At 36.1% G+C, this 16,446-nt stretch overlaps 1 protein-coding gene across 1 annotated transcript in view; it reads right to left on the reverse strand.

Annotated features, from left to right (window-relative positions):
• The window catches only part of DOCK4 (dedicator of cytokinesis 4), a 161,412-nt gene that overhangs the window by 42,174 nt on the left and 102,792 nt on the right, over nucleotides 1-16,446 (reverse strand). Inside the window, exons 27-31 of the mRNA XM_027682186.1 lie at nucleotides 12,432-12,526; nucleotides 4,946-5,021; nucleotides 3,335-3,435; nucleotides 2,632-2,690; nucleotides 387-535 (exon numbers count right to left, since the gene is read on the reverse strand). Coding sequence (XP_027537987.1) covers nucleotides 387-535; nucleotides 2,632-2,690; nucleotides 3,335-3,435; nucleotides 4,946-5,021; nucleotides 12,432-12,526 — 480 coding nt within the window. The remainder of the gene's footprint in view (nucleotides 1-386; nucleotides 536-2,631; nucleotides 2,691-3,334; nucleotides 3,436-4,945; nucleotides 5,022-12,431; nucleotides 12,527-16,446) is intronic.

The following is a 16,446-nucleotide window of genomic DNA, read 5'->3' on the forward strand; positions in this document are numbered from 1 at the left end:
ACATTCCTCAGAAGGAATATCTCATACTAACTGGAAGGGAAGCTAGTTGAATCCTATCTGACCAGCAGTCTGTACTACTGTAAAGCAGAAGTGAAAAGCCACCACAACAGCCTTGTTGAAAACAACTCAAGTTTTGTTCTTCACTTCAGCAGGCCATGGATTTTATCCCTTATCTTACTTTACTAACATGATAGTATTAGTTGGAGAATCTTACTAGTCCTGCAGAGAGTAAAAAGGCAAACCCTTGTAATCCCTCTCCAACAGGTATAGTTGTGATTACCATCTCCACCCTGAACCATCAATAGAACTCCAGGTTCAAGTCCCCTAGAACTCTCTGAAGTGCTTGGATTTTAGTCCTGTTTTAAAAACAGCTTCACAGAAAGTACCTGTTTAAAGTTGCCACTTCGCCTTTGCTCCCAGTCCATCATGTCATGGAAAATGGGAATCATTACATTCCTCAGGTCTGGCTGAGGGATCAAGGTCACTTCCAGGAAGGGGCCAATCAATGCTGGAATAAAGTGAAGCTTGTGTTCCCCTAAAATGAAAATGAACATGAACTTGAATGTGGATTGAGCGTCCTGTGAGTTATCAAGCAACCCAAATACTATCTGAAGAATGAAAAAATAGCACTCTAAATGTCTATAGATTTTCTTTTAATCTCATGTCCATTACAGTATGGGCTATTTCTTAAACCCAAAAACTGAAAGCTGTAGACAATACAAGAATATAACACCAAAATAATTTATCAGATTTTATTATGCAATACTGAGTTCAGAAGTGACAGTGGGTTAGCTGTATCCCAAGTTAGTCCTCCAGAAGGAGATCAAAGACAGACAAAGCACTCTCTAGGCACTTTATTTATACTTCACAGAAATGGTTTGGTTCCTAAGCTCTACATCCTTCTGTTTACAAAATGGTCAACTGTCTGATATTCTGTGCTCATCAAAAAGAGTCAGGTACTTTGATTTTTATCTACCTTTAATTTTGGGAGTATAGAAATGAAAATACACGTTTCAAATGCAGGAAACAGAAGATATGACTCAGCTGTTCTCAAAACAAGTACAAGCTAAACATCTTCCATTATCTCACCATGTTCTGCTTAGCAGAAAACTAAGTTCTTGTCAGAAAAGCTAGAAATGGCATATAGTAAAGACTGACAATCCAGTTTCAGTTTTCCACAAGTAAGATTTCTGATATCTTCAAAATAGAGTGATTATGAATCAGGATGCATTGATTTTCCAAGCTGGGAATTAATTAACATCCAGCCTATCTCTTGATTTTTCAGGAAGAGCTTGCTGCTCTGTTCAGTGCCTGTGTTTGTGCAAAGGAAAACAAGAATTCCCTTTTCTGGAAACATCCTAGGATGCATATCCATATGAAAGCAAGGTGGCTGTACTAGGATCAACCCTTTCAATGACTCTTACCACTACAAGAACTGTAAAATGCTGACTAGCATAACACCAATCGTAATAAATATCCTGACTATAGTATTTAATTGGACACATTACAGATGAGCTCCATATTGTACCCCACAAAACTCACCCCTATCGAAGGGTATAATTTGCCTGCATGTCAGGTTTCTGTTCAGCAGAAAACAATGTGAGTGAGGAGATGATGCATGCAGGTGTGCATGCAGAAAGGAGATGGGACCCAGGAGTGGATCCTTGATATACCAGTTTAGAAATACCCATCATGTATCCACATAATTTAGAGGGATCCTTAGAATGAGTAAGCAATACTAAATACTGTAAATAAGTAAAATACGCTACATATCAAATGTTAACAAGATATGAATAAGCAAATATTTCTTATTTTGAACATGTCTCTCTAGTACAGGTTCATCAGAAAGACCACTTTTTTACAACTATATATCTTTCTGGGGAAAAGATTTATAGAATTGAGATGACAGTATCTCAGAAACCAGATGATGGTCACCATATCTTTAATAAGCCCTTTAAAGAAGTGAACTATTGAATAATTGAAAGATAAAGATGACAAATATAGTGTCCAAATCTTTTATTCACTTCTGATTTTTTTCCCAAACAACATTCAATTGCATTGCTCTGATGCTCATACTTACAAACAGTCTGCACAGTTACTACTTAAAAATGTAAAAATATTACTGAGTTTATATCCAAGCATGTATTTTTTCTCTGTTGTCCAATGTATCATTTATAGATTAGTCACTGATTTGTTTATGCCTTCATATTTTAGTGCAACCAGGGCTTCAGAGAAGACTTGATGCAAATCCAGCATTTCAGAATTAAGATATATGTCTTTTCCTTAAATTGTTTGGCAACAGGACTAAAATTAGGAACATAACTATATTTCAAGGCATAATAATTCTGCCCAAAAAGAGTAGTACTTTCTTTCTTAATTTTCTCTGATAGTATTCTTTCAGTTCTCTATGAAGAAATAGGGATAGTTCAGATACAGTACCAAGGCTTAGAAAGTTGCGTTTAGCTATAAAGGGAAATACAGATGGCAAGCTTCTTCATAAACTTGAATCAAGACTTCATGTGAACATAATTATCAACAACTCCACTATCACTGGGAAGTGTATTTAATAGGTGAGGAAATAATTATTGTTCTTCATTTTATGAGCTCCCAATGATGTGTTTAATTACTTACCTAAATTTTGCCACATACTGAAGATTTCACATCCCATTGTTACCCTCATGTCACCATATCTGCAATGTATTAAAAAATAAAGCAAAACAGTGAAAGATAATTCAAGAAAATCAACTTCATATGCCATTCTGTGACATTGTTAAATGAAATGTCTCAATTGTAGTCCATACAAAAATACTTTAAAAGTGACAATTTCTTCCAATTTTTTTCTCTTTCCGTTGTACCTGGCTAAATGCGGATACCTAAACCCAGGTTTCTTTGAAATATTGTAAAAACGCTATGCTATACATCAGTAATAGAGTTGTGAAGTAAAAGCTATTTTTTGCAGTAATATGCTTTAGTTGTCTCTCTGAGAACAAATAGTTTTGCTCTACCTTAACGAAATATGATTAATTCATACAGACAACAGTGCAGTGCCTGGCAGAAACACCTGAACAAGTGTGAGTCGACTTATGCATGAACTGGCAATGAGTGCTGGCACTGCTACAACATGGCTATTTTGGTCCCAGTATCTGCATCAATTTAGGCACTTGTATGAAGGCTATCAGCTCTGAAGACCTACAGAAAGGGCCAGAACCAACTCTCATTCTAGTCAACGGACATACTGTTACATTATCTTTTTGGTGGGCCCTTTTGCAACCTCTTACATTTTGAGAAGTTTTTGATATATTACAGTTTTCTAGAAGCTGACAGCAATACTTACTTCTCTAAAACCTTTTTCTTCTTGGAAGGTGTGAACATCTCCAGTTGCAGACATAACTGGTTTATAAAAATGACAGCAAGAAAAAAGTAGGAATCCCATATCTACAATAAACATATGGCATTTGGTTATTTCCTTTTCTCAGTACCAAATTTATGATCATTCAAGATGCAAATTTTCAAATCATAGCACTTGTTTCAGTGTCAACTAATCAATTACTCAGACTGGTTTTTTCTTTGCATCCAAATATGCTTTTCACCACCCCCAAAATGTTCAGCAGAAATACATCTATTTTATATATCCCAAATCTCTTAAAGGTAAAGGTTTCAGAGTTACAGATTGGGTTTTTCCATCCCTTCAAGTCAGAAAACCATACTTTTTAAATTTGGTATACTTAAATATTAAACTACTATGACGTTAAGTCCAAAAACCAAAAAACTCTGACACCTCAAAACTATCACATAACAGAACTGACATTCTCTGTCCATCACACTTTATAATACTATTTACAAGTCTCACTTGCTGCAACCTTCACTGGACAAAACCAAAGCCAGGTTTTCTTAACATATTGTAAATATAAAGGTGTTTTGTGCACACGCTTTATGAATTAGCAGTTGAATGTTCTAGTTAGAAGATTTAGAGGTAAAATTAAAGTGAAATTCATTATAACCCAATTATAGATGTTACATGACAGGAGGAAGAAAGAAGTATAGGGGGAGCCCTATTCCAGACACTGCAGCTCTGCAGACAGTAATAACGTTGGTAAGCAAGTTTAAGGAACATAGATGCCTTGTACACAGTCAATTCTTTTATGAGTATGAGTCTCTGAACTTGTGGAACTTCATATAGAATAGGGTTCCTCATGGCCAGTTATGTCAAATAGATAAATCTGCATTCCTGCCAATCTATCTAACATGAGTCTGGATTTTCAGAGAAGCACCCACAATCCTGCTGGAAATCAACAGGAGCTCACTGTCTTCTCTAGGAAGGAAATTCTGCACTTTTTACGATGCAGCAATTGGATTAATGTCTCTTGGTTGGGCAGAATATTCATTCAGGTTTCCATGGGAATGGGTCTTTTCAGATACATTCTAGATCTTCTCATCTGAATCCTAAAAGCATAATCCGTAATTCACAGTTTAGCACAGCTGCCATATTTTACGATATGAGGCACTCACTGACATCTTTAACTACATTCACCATGAAGTGTCATAATTTTCTAATTTTAATTACATAACATGTTTTAATTGGTCTTGAGAGAAACTACAGAATACATTTTTGATATATTTTCATTGGTTAAAAATGGAATATTTTTCTTTCTGTCATAATGCAAAAATAACAGACAAATAACTAAATTTGGTTTAATGATCAAAAAATTGCTATGCAAAAATCCTGAATAAGTAGTCTAATTGGAGGCTGAAATAACAAAATGAAAAATAAGAAGAAACTAAAAAACCTCACAGTACTCATGATTTTTAAGACAATCCTGTATTTAAGAAAAAACTTAATATCTGAGCACTTGAAATTGCTGACTTAGTACAGGTTTAAGCTGTTTAGATGCTGGAGGTAAGTTAAATAACCACCAAGTACTACTGTATCTCTCATTTACTCTACCTTGTAATCAAAGTTTTCATTTAAGAAGTTTTTACGAAGGGCATCCGAAAGGTACAAGACTGTAGTAATGATCACACTGGGAAGAAAAGAATGAAAAAGACAGAAGTTTTCAATAAGTAGAAATTCATATTTAATACTCAAAGCCAGACAATTTTCCAATGAAGAAATGATGTAGCATGTCTGGCAGCATTAAATACCAAATTTTCAACATATACAAAAATCTGACTACTAACAGCACCTATTGACAGAGAATATGCACATCAAGAAAAAGATAATAAAAGCGTGCTTTTGTCTGAAAACAGATATTCTATATAGAAGAATATAATTGATCAAGACAAATAATAAATTTTGTTCTGCAAATAATTCTGATATCAGAATTAATACACACTTTGTCCTAATAGCATTAATACATATAGTTGTGCAATTTCCTTTCAGCTTTCTTTGTACTGAAAATGTGTGCATATAGATTATGAAGTAACTGGTAACCACAGTATTCAAAATTCAATTTGTCCACAGCTCTATTGACAGAATCTTTTTAGTGACAACGGATAAACGCAAAACTGTATGGGCTCTGAGAGAAAGATCTGCTTCTAAAGATCTCTATGCTGTATGTTGTAAACAGTCATATATTGTCCTACATTGACACCGTCCTGAATTATAATAATCTATCTTAAATAAATATATACAACCAAGATCCTTCAACAGTGCTTGACACCAGTGACCAATGACAGCTTTGTTCATTGTAGCAACCAACTTTGGTAATGTACAGAAATAAAACATCCTTAAATATTATTTCAGTATACCTCATTTCAGTTATTCAACCCTTAAACTAACCTCTGCAACACTCTTGTCTTTTAACATATTTAGTCAGACCAAAAATCCATATAAAGCATTAAATTCTTTTTAAAAGTAGTCAGCAGTGGATTCTTACGGGGGAGAAAAAAAGATAATCACAGAATGATCTTTTTGTTGTTATACTCATGTATTTTACGACAATCAACTGTTTAATGATCTTCTGAGAAAAAGGTTATAACTACACATTTCTTTTTATTACCATTTGTCTACTATTAATACATCTAGTTTGCCTTTGAATATAGTTCTTGACCTGTATGCTATTAAAATGCTAAAATTTGTTTCCTTTTCCATACTTTGAACTTCTTTTTTTTTTACTGTTTTTTGCAATGCATTCAGGACCAAAAAAAATTAAATATAATTACAGCAAAATATATATTTTAAGGCTATCATAGTTTCCATCTTCACAACACTGAAGAATTATATGTTAGCCAACCCACCTAGGAGACAAATTATATTTTTATTCTGGCACTTTTTCACTGTTCACATTTATAAATAAAAAATGGCTATGTATAATTTAGGTGCATTAGTAGTTCAAATGTTTGCTTCTGACTCTCTGCTTTTAAAATTACTGTCCCTGCCAAACTTTACCTTCTGGTTTGGTGTGCCTGAACACCTTTAACAGCCAATTCTGAGACTGTTTTTAGAACACTGCTGGAGTCTCAAGTTTCATTTGTTCCTTTTCCATTGCTCAAGAGTCATTTTTATACATATTATTTTCTCAATAATTATATTGTAGCTTTTCTATCCAAGGAATGTTCCCTATTTAGCACTCATCTGTATAGGTTACCCCACTTTTTCCCCTGTGGGGAGATACAGCCTGTGTACAGCCCTCACTGTTACAACATGGAAGACAAAGTGAAACATTAGCAAAATGCAATATAAGCAAAGCTAATAATCAAGGTACAGATAAGAGCCCTGTCATTCTTGCTGTTGTGTATGATTTAACTTACAGCCCACATGTTTCACAAAATGGAAATAGTTTGCATATTTCAGGAAGATGTTCTGATAGAAAAGGTCAGTTCATCAGAACTATTGCTACATAAAATTGCGAACTAAGTCCAAAATAATAAAACCCTGAAAAATTTTACTCAAGAGAAAATTCCATAAGATCCATAACCATACTGCCAAGTTTACATTATATAGTTCTATTTATGTCTGAGACAATTCCTTCTTGCTAAATTCCTTCCATGGCAGGTGAAACCGAAGAGAAAGATCTGCTTCAATTCTTATGAAAAGGTGAATAAAGTAGAAATCTTAAATGCAAGTTTTAGAATATTTTTTGAAGAATTTTCCTCAGATAACAGAATAATTGCAATGCAAGTATTTATTGCCATAGGGAACTTAGCTCGGGTTTTATTTATTTGGTAGGCCAAAGATACAATATGGATTAGTTGATAAAATGTGGGTCTGTAGCATGAGAATGTATATGTTGTAGAAAAAAAACCTCAAAACATCAGACTGAACATAGAAAGATGAAGACATTGCTTTTGACTCACAATCCGTTATTCTGAATCTACAACTATCTAAAATCAGGTAGGAGAGAAAACAAGCTTAGGTTTGGGGTGCTCTTTCCTCTTTTTCTACCAATAATGTTAGTTCTATTAAAAAAAAGCAAAAATGCACAAAGCAGAGACAGAAGCCAGAGGGAAAGCTGCCTGATCTGGTACAGCACTCACATTCCAAGTTGCTTCCCAGCCAACAATTTCCAAACAACAACATTTATTTGAAATCCATTTGCATATCAAACTATAAACCACCGAGTTTGTGACAAGACTTGCTTTTCTTCCTCTTACCACCTGCCACATATTTGTTCAGAATCACTGATGGTTTTGCAGGAGAAAAACCTTTGCATTTAGCTGCTAAATTATTCTGGGCTCATACACAGGATACTAACCCAAGGTCTGGTCAGACCACTGTTGATGGAGTAGTTTTTCCACCAGATTTTCAGAGCAAATCTTTCTGCTGTTTCAAACATGCAGAAGTTCAATGATTGTTTACTGCCTGGGCTGTGCTCTGGCAACCTGGCCTTCGCCTGGGCAGCGAATGGCAGAAAATGAAAGTTTTCCTTTTTCATGCTGATATGGGACAAATATATAACATTAGCTTCTCATTCCATCCTTTGCTAGATGGAAAGAGTCATTCAGAGTGAAATCTTCCTGAACACAGAGATGTTTGAACAGAAAAAGTTTCTTTCATATTTCATAAAGAAATGAAATAAACCTCAAGTCATGTATAACTGTATGTATCTATTGTTATATGTTTATAAACTTATTCATACATGCATACCTATGTATATGCATGCTTTTTATGACAGACTGAATGTCAGGTTCAGCTGTTAGCAACATTTTGTATTACATAAAAGCAAAAATGTTGTGAGCAACAGTGTGTATTACATAAAAGCAAGAATTTTTGTTCATTGTAGGAGTCTCAGACTCCCACTCCATGGGAGCTAACAGGATTTTTCAAAGCAGCCATAATGGTGAAACTAATGCTAATTCGATGTCTCCCTTTACTGTGTATTCAATTTCAGTTACTTTTGAAAAAATAATAATGTATTTCATTCATTACTGAATTTGATAACCAAAAGGATTCTCTGCTATGTCCAACTTTCAGTATATACATTTGAAATTTTAGTATAAGCAACATACTATGTAAACGTTATTTTACAGATCAATTATTTTACTACAAATAATACTATTCATAAATCCATTTTGTGTGCTTATAAAATTTAAGCTGAGGATTGGATGACCTAGCATCTCTACCATTCATCAAAATGCTAAAGGATATACATAGTTAACTACACAGAGATCTCGAAAACTAAAGCTTCTTGCATACCAAGAGCAGCAGAAAATTAGTACTTTGTTCAATAATACATAGGTATAGTATGTATGAATATCAAACCTTTGCTCAGCAACAAATAGAAACTCCTTTGCTCTCCAACTGTCTTCTCAATTGATAATGACACATGACATACCTGGAGTTCAGCTGAGTCTGTTAGATGCCCTCAAAAGATGCCAGACAATTGAAGCATTAGACAAGTCATTCTTTTCCTAACCTTAGGGTAACTGAAGCAAGTTACCATTACACAGTGATTTCCAATTGACAGGGACACTGCGAAGGCCTTCTCCAGAAACTTCAATTTCAGTCAGGCATATTTTGTTATAATTTTTTTTATTTCTCTCTGGTACTAGGCAACTGATTCAGACACCTTCCTATATCATGTGGTGCTTCTTCACAGCTACAAGTAGAAATTTTACTTAGAGGGCCAGCAAGCTAGCTTACTACCTACTTGGTGTAGAAAGAAAGTCTCTCCCCATAATGAAAGAAATTAAAATTATATTTCCCGTAGTATACAAAAAACTATATTTTGTCACTCAGTAGTAACATTCAGGTTAGGGATATCAGATAACCATAAGTTATGATTTTGTTTTGCTGCATGTATGCTGATTATCTCACAACAGATATTACATGGTTATGAAGCTTTATACAGTTATTTCTGTCTCATTGCTTGACTACTAGATACTAATATACATTAAGGATTTTTTGCATGTTCTTCTCCTTGCATTACAGAACACAATTCAAAAAAATCTATTTCTCTGCTTTAGTGCTAAGTCTGCCTTTTTAAATGTTACATTATTTTTCAAATTTTAGAAGTCAATTGGTAGTTCATAATGCTAGCCATTAATACTTTTTCATGTTGAGCATCAGAACACTCAGGATTATGGATCACATGTGTCTTCATGAAGCATCTTAATTTCTTGATCGTTACAGATTTGCTTTTTGAGCTCACAGTATCTTCTGTTTTGATTTTTTTTTTTATCCCAGACAGCATCCAAGTACCAGATGCTACATAATTTCTGAAAACACTGAAATGAGAAAGAAAAAAACAACCTAGAAGCCAAGGGGCAGCAATATTTTTATATGGAAATATCGTATATTGTAAAAATTATGGCATTGTAGACATCTAAAAATCTTTCAGGTAATTGCAGTTCTGCATATACAAATAAGAGGAAAAAAAGAATTTCTCCTCCCCCCCCCCGGAAAAGCTTATTATCTGATTATATCCCTGCTAAGACTCATTTCTTCCCTAGACTCAGACAGGCTAAATCTCTCTTCCTGTAAATACCAGACAGTTTGAATTTTTATACCACTCAAGGGACAGGGGAGAGAAAAGACAGTGCTGCTGGTGATGTGACTGCAGCAATGGGTGAAGCTCTCAAGACAATCACTGCCTTCAGGAGTGACTGTCTCTTGACACAGTCTCTCAAGTGTAAAGCCAGGCAGGTGAGAAGGCAGCCATCAGACATGGGAAACATGACAATTGTTTTACTCCTGAGAAGTAGGAGTTTGAAAAGACCCAGACTATTAATGGATTACTGAATTCTGCTCTTAAAAAGATGGGCTAGACTTTCTAGCTTTTTCTTTTACACATGAATGGAGCAAGGAGTTCAAGAAGTTTCGCTTACAGTCCTGAAGAGTCTAAAATCATTGGAAGTGAAGCAAGTGAAGGTCAGGAACAACAGCTCACAGCCCCTTCTCTCTGTGGGGCAGACAGTGCCCTAATTTTGCATCCTGCCTCTAGGCTCTTTCCTTTGCACTTAAAGATTCTGGGCCAGGACAATTCTAGCAAAGCTACTACTCCGACTGTGCTTCTGAACACCTTGAGGAAGCTGAAGGAAGGCAGCCACTGCAATTGCAGTTGGGGACACAAGTTAAAGGATGAAGCTCCCACTCAGAAACAGCTCTGGAAAAACTAGTGCTCTGCAGATGAGGAAAGAACAGAAGTGGGTTTTCCTTTCTGCTGCCTAAAAAAGGAACAGAGTAGGAACATAGGAATAATGAGGCTTCAGTTTTCACTACACATTAAAGCACACCTGGTCAACCCCCGTTTCGTAGCAAACCAGCACTTCATCCACAAAGGAATGAATGCCTAGTGAAGCAATCACTGAAAGTGGAATTGGTAAAGACGTGATTACATCCCACTTGCTGGCAGTAGTGCTTATGCAATTGTTATCAGGATTAGTTAGCCGATCTGGTTAGCTTCTTGTGGCCAATTCCCACCAGCAGTTATTGTCAGCTTCTGCCTATCTTCCTTGCCTGACAGAATTGGACATAGACCCTCTCTAGATGGTCAGAAACAGCATGACATCGACTTATAAAAGGAGATGTGTGATAGTAACTAAAATATTGGTGAAGACAAATATTCCTTTTGCAGAACCTGGTATCATCATCTGTAGCATATCTGAAGATCACCAGCCAAGAAACATGTGCCAAGGTCGTTCCTAAATCTTAGTTCTGTACGTCAGCTGTTACAAAGCTATCTGCCAAGCCAGCTGTTCCTGGAATATAAAACAATTTCTTACATTATATATTTAGTCTAAAAGTTCCTATGCTTTTTCCCTCTTTCCTGTGTTTCACAATTTATTTCTTAAGCATGATTACCAGATGCAGGCTGGTATCAGTCATATCTTATTTAATATCATACACAGAAACAAATTATCATATAAATTCTTTAATTACTAACTTTTTTTTTCCCTGGAATGCAAACTTTGCAAGATTAGCAACACTGAGGTAATAAAAGCTAACAAAAAATGTTATTTTTTTTCAAGTCATGACAAAGTTTGGACAAATACTATTATGCTTGCATATCCACACACACAGACACAACAAATATAGATCATGAACGCAAGTGTTGTCAAATTTAATTGTACCAACAATATTGCTACTAGTAGTCAGTACAGCACCATGAATTTAAATTCTCCTTGGAGCCAGCAGGCAAAATGCAGAATAAAACCCAATTTAAATCAGGCATTGCAATATGTATCATGAAAGTTTAAGTCAATACTACATTCTGGATTCCTAGGTCTGCCCAACACAACCCCCCTCCTCTGCTGGCATTGATGTTTCTATAATTGTGTTGACTGTTCAGCTGGCTTATCTGATCTAAAAGATAAGACTGCAAAAAAGGATAGGTGGTGATATAGGTGAAGTACAAGTCAGTAGTTTCAGATCCATTGTAATTACTTCTTAGAAATGCTGGGAACCTGTTTCCCTAAAAATAGGCCTGAATGGAAAAAGAATGGCTGAAAGGCAGGTTACATCTGAAAGTCTTAATAAGCAGTGCTTAGAGCTCTATATGAATGTTGTCTGTGCTGTACCTCATTTCTTGATTTGCGATTCTAAATTTGTGATTTTTCTGACAAACACTTAATGAACAAATATGCAAAAACATTGTTAATTATATTACAGCTGATAATTTCTTCTTGAGAGCAAACAGATCTTTACCAACTCAGCATTTCAATAAACAGATTTGAAATGAAGATCTGTTGAGACTTGTCATTTGCTACTTGGAAAACAAAGCTGTTGATGCTTCATTCTGTAAAAGTGTTTCTGAATTTCCAGTTATATGTGCTTATTAAAATTCAGAACAGAAAGAGGTACAGATTAAATGATAAAAATTTGTAGTGTAAAAGAAGTCCAGAGATTTCAAATCTTAAATTAAAAAATGAAAAATTGCAGACAGCATTACAAAAGATATATTGAATTTTTATTATAAACATCATACAATTTTATTTTTACCATGATCTGTGCATACTACCCATATTTTTTATAAACATTAAAAATGACTTACTTGTTTGCAACCAAACGCATCACCGTCCAGTCTTTTGGAAACATCTCTGGTCGTATTAGTATCCGAAATACTGTGAAAATCTGCAGCAGGAAATCCTTTGGAAGGAAAAGAAGCATTCATATATCTTTGCTGCTTTAAAGAAGAGTGGTGAGCTTTAAAAATATTTTAATCAGAGAGAAAAACAATCATTATAGAAATAGCAAAATTGCATTAATTCATTTATTTTCAACATAGATACACCTCTGAATGTTTTTCTTTTTTTTTTCCCCCAGGAAAGCTTCAAATAGTGATTTAATCCATTCTTCTTAAAAGGAGGAAACTAATACAATGTGCCATTTGATTGATAGCAATGTATAAGATAAATGTCAAAGATGCATTTGGTTTCCACCCATACACTTCCACAAATGCGATCTGGAGACCAATTTGCAAATCAAAAAAGCATTTTACAAACACCAGAGAGTTCAGAATATCTCCTTAATCATGCCAGGTTTTCATCACTTTCAAGATTTATTCTAAAAGTGGCATTATTTGGTGGGAAAGAGAGAGAGTGTAAGCACAATTTTATCACTGAGTTGGCAAAGACCAGTGACTCCAACAGTGAGGCCAAGGCCTCATAACTGGCATCGCAACTGGCTGGCTGTGTGCAGGTCATCTAACTATTCTGCTTCATTTGCTAAATCTATAAAAACAGTGAATACGTGTGAGCTACTCTGAATGTAGAAAGCACTGCTTGAAAGCTTTTAGCATTATCATCTCCTATGTCATTTAACTCACTAATAAATAAAAAAACTATTCCTCTCAGCATGTTTTTTTCAGTTTTTCCTTTCACAAATAAAACTAACATCAAGGGTAATAATTCTAATGGGTTATCTTGATTCTGTATAGCGCTGCCAGTATTCTTTTAGTAAGAAAATGGAGCTTTTGACAACACAAAGAGCATGAGGCAAGTGATATAAACACAACTAACAGAATCAGTGCAGCACCTGACCTTGAAATGTTTGCTATTGATTCTGCCCACAACACTTGTAGAGTTAGCCTGAAACACAGATGAGATGAAGATACAGCCAAAGAATATCAAAAAATTTTGAACATCAAAATATATTCTCAAGTGCATTTATCCAAGTGTAGATGACAGGCATGGCACAACAGATGTCCTTCATTAGAGAATAACTGTGAAGGGGGACGAATGCAGGCGTTGGGAAAGGCAGATGAGATCCCCACACCCACCCACCAGAGAAGATTACATAACAGAGACAACCTGTTTTCTGAGCAAGTTGCCAAAAAATTATCTGTATTAAAGAGTATAAACAATACTTATTGCAGATAACATATAGTTTGAATGCAGGTGACCAGCTTTACAGATAAACAAGTATCTCTACGAGCAACACATTTATTCCAGATCATTTTTCTACAGCTTTTGTACTTAAAGATCAACACTTCTGCTTGTTTTTTGTTTGTTTGTTATTAGAAGTAAATTCCCTTCCTTGCAGCTCTGTCCCATAATCACAACAATATGGCAATGCCTTGAATGTTTGCTGCACAATAACATCCCAAATTCTCCCATATTCCATTTTTAGCCTGTCTGTTGTCCAGACATGATATATGTTGTTGCTGCTGTTAGAGATCTAATTAACTGACTGCTGAACTGAAGAAGCCAAATGGCTGTTGTTGGGAAACCACGCAGTGATTTGAAGACTTAAACCCAAAGGTTGTGTGAGGTGTAAACTTAGTGCCTTTGAGACTCATGGGCCACAGCTGAAATTTGGCAGCTTGTTCAAAAGCCATTAGGAAAAGAATAACAGACAGAGGGGAAGATCATATGTACTTAATTTCTTTAGGTAACTAGGCTAAAAACAGAATACATCTTTTATTTCAAGCAAATTTTAAAACGAAGAAAATGTAGACTCTGACATTAAATTTTCAATCATTAACATCAGGCTAATTATTTCTAATTTTAACAAAAAAATTAGAAAATTGTGTCATCAATTTAATAATTAGCGATATTAGGTGCAAAATGTAGATTTAGTAACAGATTTTAACATTTAAAAAACATTTTTGCCGTCAGTATAAATGAACTAACATTCGGTTGGTTGAGTACAGATATAATTAATATCTCATATGCCTTCTATCTTAAGAGACAACAAGGAAGTAATCTTGTCTTTTTACCTACTCTAAATACTATCTCTTAATATTCCTACATAGCTCTATTACTATCTATAAGATAGTAATAGATAGTACTATAAGCCTTAGTACTATGTCACACTGCTTAAACATCTTCACACTTGAAGGACAGAATGCCACCCAGAAGGACCTGGACAAGCCTAAGAAGTGGCCCCATGGGAGTCTCATAAGGTTTAACATGACCAAGTGCAAGGTGCTGCACATGGGTTGGGGCAACCCCCGCTATCAATAGAGGTTGGGGGATAAGCAGCCCTGCCAAAAAGGACTTGGGGGTGCTAGGGGATGAGAGGCTGGACACGACCCAGCAAGGTGCATTTGCAGCCCAGAAAGCCAATCGTGTCCTAGGCTGCATCAAAAGCAGTGTGGCCAGCAAGTCAAGGGAGAGGATTCTGCTCCTTTACTCCACTCTGGTGAGACCACACCTAGAATACTGCATCCAGCTCTGGAGTCTCCAGCACACTGACCTGTTGGAGCAAGTCCAGAGGAGGCCACAAAGATGATTAGAGAAATAGAGTACCTCTCCTATAAGGACAGTTAAAGAGAATTCAGTTTGTTGAGCCTGGAAAAGGGAAGGCTTCAGGGTGACCTAATTGCAGCCTTTCAGTACCTGAAGGGAGTCTACAAGAAAGATGGAGAGAGTCTATTTACAAGGGCATGTAGCAACAGGACAAGGGGAAATGGCTCCAAAGTGAGAGCAAGTTTAGGTTAGATATTAGGAAAACATTCTTTACCATGAGGGTGGTGAGGCACTGGAATAGGTCATCTAGAGAAGTTGTGGATGCCCTATCCCTGGAAGTGTTCAAGGCCAGGTTGGATGGAGCTTTGAGCAACCCGGTCTAGTGGAAGGTGTCTCTGCTCATGGCAAGGGTGTTGGAACTAGGTGATCTTTAAGGTTCCTTCCAACCCAAGCCATTCTATGATTCTATGATTAAATAATATCACAATACTAGAGTTTGGTTTTCCTTGAGCAGTAATGTTAGCTCAATGAAATTTTCAACCTACATTTAAGTGAGAAGCACAGCCTTCTGAAAGACTGAGAACTACCTATTAATTTAACAAAAACTGCCTTGGAATTTCTTGCACACTTCCCTGTATGTAAAATCCTCTGTAAAGCAGGTCGACTCTTCACTGTATTTCTCAGGGTACATCTATATAGAATTTTAATTTGAGTCAGCAGTCCACTTTGAAGCTAATTGCTTGACCATCCATTGATTTGGTTCACACTGCAGAGTTACTAGGTTACTTGGTAACAAGATTTTGTAGAGCATTCACAGTGCCAAAGTGCCAACAAGAAAGAGCATGGTTTGACAGTGAGCTGTCACTGCCTGGGCAACTCATCCATCCAGTGGCCAACTCCTTTCCCAGATCTTCTTTCCTTCACTTCTTTCTTAATCTACATCAGAAGCCACCTAAATACTTGTTTTAGAACTACCCCTCTGCCCTAGCACTTATCCTTTCAGAAGTCCCATACACGAATGGATGTCCCTGCATAGAAGGTGAAGGATGGTGGCTAGAAATGAGCCCCTCCACCAGAAACATTCCCCATGCCTACAGAACTCCATTCCCAGACTGTGTCCCAGGGACCATTAGAGAAAAGTGGAATAAACTGCACTTGGTATTAGGGCTCAGCATCCACCTTTACCCTGCTCAAGCTCCTTTAGCTGGAAGAGAGGGAGAGAGAACTAGTAAGATTTACATCCATGCCTAAGAAATATTACCTTTTCCTTCATCACATCTCTGTATCTATTCTGCCATATTTTGTAGGGTACACTGCCAATAAAAAAAAACTAGGCCTTCTGGCAGGTGCTTATCTGTTTTGTCTTCTTTTAATCTA

This window comes from Neopelma chrysocephalum, unplaced genomic scaffold, assembly GCF_003984885.1.
Source record: "Neopelma chrysocephalum unplaced genomic scaffold, ASM398488v2 Primary Assembly neopelma1_62, whole genome shotgun sequence".
In the NCBI taxonomy this organism is placed as follows: Eukaryota; Metazoa; Chordata; class Aves; order Passeriformes; family Pipridae; genus Neopelma; species Neopelma chrysocephalum.